Source organism: Camellia sinensis, chromosome 6, assembly GCF_055761805.1.
Source record: "Camellia sinensis isolate YWXY chromosome 6, ASM5576180v1, whole genome shotgun sequence".
In the NCBI taxonomy this organism is placed as follows: domain Eukaryota; kingdom Viridiplantae; phylum Streptophyta; class Magnoliopsida; order Ericales; family Theaceae; genus Camellia; species Camellia sinensis.
The window spans coordinates 12,514,384-12,518,927 of NC_138966.1; the positions used below are offsets into that span (position 1 = coordinate 12,514,384).

A 4,544-nucleotide genomic window follows, 5' to 3' on the forward strand; every position below is an offset into this window, starting at 1 on the left:
AAATACAAGATACAAAACACCCTTGGAGTTTCAAAAGTTACATCTCGCCCCCCGAGGTATATGGTCACATTTCAATTACCACCTACTATGAAGTAGCCATCAGATTGAGAAAATTCTATTTTCACACGCACCTCTATGCACATACTCAATGAAATATTATTTTAATCACAATTGTATCCTAAAGAAAAATTACTATAATAGATATCAAAATACACATAATATTATATCACATTTTTTTCTAAAAAAATGCACATCATTTCATTAAAATAATAAATAATAAATAAAAAAAATAAAAAAAAACTAAACCTAGTTTCTCCCTAGTTGGTCATTTCTTCCATAATTTCTCAAAAGTGAACCATTGTTTCCTCTCCTTCTTCGATGAAGCTACTGCATTAACCTTCAATTCAACCGAACCCAACTTGGTAGTGTCACCATTTTCAACCTCAACAATTTGAAATGGTTTTTCCGAGACCTTAGACAATTCTCAACAATCACATCAACCAAAGTAGACTTCGTTTCAGTCTCTTCAAACCCAGATCGAGACTTATCGCCCGAAACATCAATCGATTCAATCAAACCAAGCTTTGATTCAACATCCACTTGAGTCTCAGTTATTTCAAACTACTTTGTTTGATCTAAATTGGTCCCCAACAGTGATGGTGGCTCAGGCATCGCTAAAAAAACAGAGTTCAGATCTTCGGCCGCTCTTTCCAGCCGCGCTCCCAGCAGCGCTACAAAACGACGTCGTTTTGTATATAATTTTTTTTTTTTTTCCTTTCTTTTCTTCTTATTCACCTTTCCCCTTTCCATTGAACCCTAGACAGAGGAGAGGAGACGAAGGAGACACGAAGGAGAGGACACGAAGGAGAGGAGAAGAGCTGGACGATCTGGAAGAGTGAGGCGACGATACAGGACGACACGAAGGAGAGGAGAAGATCTGGACGATCTGGAAGAACGAGGTTCGTTTCTCTCCCTTTCCATTCTTTTCGATTTTTCCCTTTCGATTTTCGATCCAAAAGGATGGTTGTTTTATTCTGTGCTCATCAATTTTGGCTAAAAGGGGACAACTTTATGGGGAATGAAACAATAAATGAAGTGAGGATGCAAACACATTTTGGTAAAGATGCGATTACATCAACTTTGATCTGGGACAAAGATAAGTACCAATAGAGGAAACCTTTTTCAGAGGAACCAAAAAAAAAAAAAAACATAGTGAATTAAATACAACTTCCTAGTGCAGAAATTTTTATGCAAATCCCAGTTGAGTATCCAAAGTTTGTATAAAAATGAAGGGAAAAAAAAAAAAAGAAATTAATAGCATTTGGGTTTCCAACAATTCTAGGAAATCATATTTGTTCACATTATAATTAATGTATATCAAAATTTTAAATATTAGCCTATAGATATTCAATACAATACGAATTGTGATTTTGGACAGTGCCATAGCACCTATTATTACTCGAATAGATGCATTTTTTTTTTTGAACCCATTTTTACCCTAAATTAGTAGATCACATTAAGTCCTTGAACGGAGAATAGAATATCTCTCGGCTAACCCAGCTTCGTCTATTTTTTGGGACCAACAAGGGATTATTACAAAAATATTCACCTGATATTCATAGTCTTAGACTGATATATCGGTCATCAATTAACACAGTCTAATATCATTCGATATATAATCGTCGATATATATTCTGATATGTCTATTTAAAATCATATTATGTATGCATGTCAACGGATATAGGGATGTCAAAACTTTGGATACCTTGTTTGCTGTGGTCACTTCTCATGCTTCTGTACATCTGATTGGAACCAAAACAACCAAAAAAGCAAAAACAAAGATATGCATTACTTACATGGTGAATCCAAAGTCATCTCACTTAAAGAGAAACGAAAACAAAAACAAAAAAACAAACCTGGAGATGACTTTTGACATGTGAAATGGTGAGTCCTCTCACATCCATCAACTGAAGAACCAGCTTTGGTGTTGCTTCTACAAAGTAGAAAGAACAAAAAATCCAACAGCATATATCTTTATCAAAGAACAAAAATTACAGGACCACACAACAACACAAATCAAGAAAATCAAGAGAGGGAGAGAGAGAGGGAGAGAGGAAAGAAAAAAAAAATAAAAAGAGCACCCCAACAAAGTCAAGAGAGAGAAAGCAAACATTGATTGTTGACAACAACTTACTATCCTGACCCCCAAGCCTTTCAATGGCATGAACAAAGCATTGATGAAGATCAGGAGTCCATCTCAAACGAGGCACCTTGGATCTTATATACTGTCTCACAGCTCCATTCCTTCCACAACTACCCATCTTGATCTTCTTCTTTTTTTCCTCTTATCAAACCCTGTTTGTTTCTCAAGAAAATCTGTCAAATATCCAAAAGGGTCTCTTCAAAACCTCTTCTTTTCCTTTCTTGATCAAGTATTCCCCCCAAAACGTTTCTATATCAACCAATCCCGTTAGAACTGTCTAAGTTTTGAAGCTGCACCAAATAGTGGCACAAAGGGGGCAGTATATAGGGGAGAGAACTATTTAAGAGGTGGTACACAACTGCACAAAAACATCAGTACAGTCTAAATAGCCTGCAAATAATCAATATATGCCCCGAACTGTAGTGTATGGTTATTAAATTTGTAGCTTAAATAAGTAACCATGACTAGCATGTAGGCAGCAATTGGGTAATCTTGGAATTGCTGAACACTTATTATAATTCTCCTTTCAAATGACTTGATTAGCATGAGACAATATTTGCAGATCGAGACTGATAAATTGGTCAATCTTTACAGGAATTCAAGCAGAAGAGGGAATATAGGACACAATTTGGATATAATTGCGTTTCAAAATTGGTTCAAAGGGCATGCTTCTAGTCATATTTAGAGTAGAACACAACCAAGAGAAATTATACACACCCATCGCATTTCTTTCAATTACAGAATAGATAACTAGAAAATAAAGTAGTATGATAATCATTTTTCATCTGCATCTGTCACTGTAATTGAGTAAACTGCAAATGAATTTGACCCAAGTTTGTCAAAGTATGCTCCTATAACCTGTAGACATTACAAATGCACCACATTGTTCTAAATTCTCAAATTGAAGTAGTTTTTAAATTTTTAATAAATTTATGTTATTCTCAAAGTCACCTAACCCAAACCTGGTAGTCCTATCCTACAATAGTGGAAAAAACCAAAGCATTGTTGCATTCACATTGGTAGGATATCACATATTGAAGAAAATGATGCGATTTGTAACATACAACAGTAAACAAGTACATTGAAGTGAATCACATTATAATTACATAGGAGGCATTTTCCACACTACCATTCAAGATGGCCTCATACATGGAAGTCTATCGTCATTAAAGAAGTCACCGAATACGGCTCACTCTTATATGTCCATTCCCAATATGGCTATCATTTTGCCACATAGAACTATGTATTTTTTATTGATTACTTTTTAAAAAAAATAATATACAAGTTCACTTTTTAAATCAAATGATATTTAAATGAGATTAGTGATTAATAATTAGACAAGATATGAGAGAAAGAGTTGCTTTAAATATTCTAATAGATTGTTGAAAATGTTGGAATATGAAAGTATCAAAATTTAAATGCCAAGGTTTGTGTTTATATATGTGTGTAGAAGAATGCCAGTTTAAGGATTTAGATTACAAACTGAGATATCACAAGTTCACAATCATTCAACAATATGTTTGACATACATAACTTCTTTCTTTTTTTAATTTATAAATATGGTTGGCATACATAACTTCAACAGTATGTTTGGATCTTCAAGTTATTAATGCAAGTATAGATCCATTTGTCAAGTGCACTTATTGATTAAATGAAATGTGCAATTAATTAGATCTGATAGATATAATTTATGCTTGGATGCATGCATACATATGCAAATGTAAATATAGCAAATTTACCCTAACTTCAGGGAAGTGTCAGAGCTTCCTGTTTAGGTGTATGTAGGAATGATATGATTGAAGTTGAATGTGTATATAACTTTACTATGAATTGTGTGCATAATTTTGCAGATGTCAAGTTCAACTGTTAACGGAGGTACCTCAGATTAGTTGACGTTCAACAACAGAAATTGCCCTAAATGTCATAAGAAAGCAACTATTCAAATTTCGGAGACGGAACAAAACAGAAACAAATTATTTTATTGTTGTAAAAATTGCGGCGATTTTATGGGATGGTGCTTGCCTACAAATTCACAAGGTAGACGTGAAGGAGTAGTGCAAATGGAAAATATGTCAACTGTCACCGAACAACAACTTCGACTTATGAATGAACAACTTCGATTTCAAAGCGAAGAACTGCAATTTATGAGGGCGAAGATGCTTAAGTTGGAAACAGACATAAATCAAAATTCGAGTCGTATTTATGGGTTGTGTATCTTGCTTGTAATAGGGATCGTGTTAGTTATAAAAATGTAATATTTTTGTAATTTTTGCGACCCATGGCAGCTAGTGGCAGGTTGTATGGTTATGTGGTTAGGTAAACTATATCTTTGTATGGTTAA

At 34.2% G+C, this 4,544-nt stretch overlaps 1 protein-coding gene and 1 long non-coding RNA gene across 2 annotated transcripts; one reads left to right on the forward strand and one right to left on the reverse strand.

The window, feature by feature from the left end:
* The first annotated feature begins 839 nt into the window (after positions 1–839).
* On the forward strand, positions 840–4,544 carry LOC145792231 (uncharacterized). The gene is made up of 2 exons (XR_014331621.1): positions 840–959; positions 4,054–4,544. It is a non-coding gene; the product is annotated as an uncharacterized LOC145792231 (long non-coding RNA).
* Positions 1,589–2,915, reverse strand: LOC114310268 (myb family transcription factor MOF1-like). Its single transcript, XM_028256219.2, has 3 exons — positions 2,195–2,915; positions 1,917–1,993; positions 1,589–1,802 (listed from the first exon to the last, which is right to left on the reverse strand). The coding sequence occupies exons 1-3, from the start codon at positions 2,319–2,321 to the stop codon at positions 1,719–1,721; spliced, it is 288 nt and encodes a 95-aa protein (XP_028112020.1). The 5' UTR covers positions 2,322–2,915; the 3' UTR covers positions 1,589–1,718.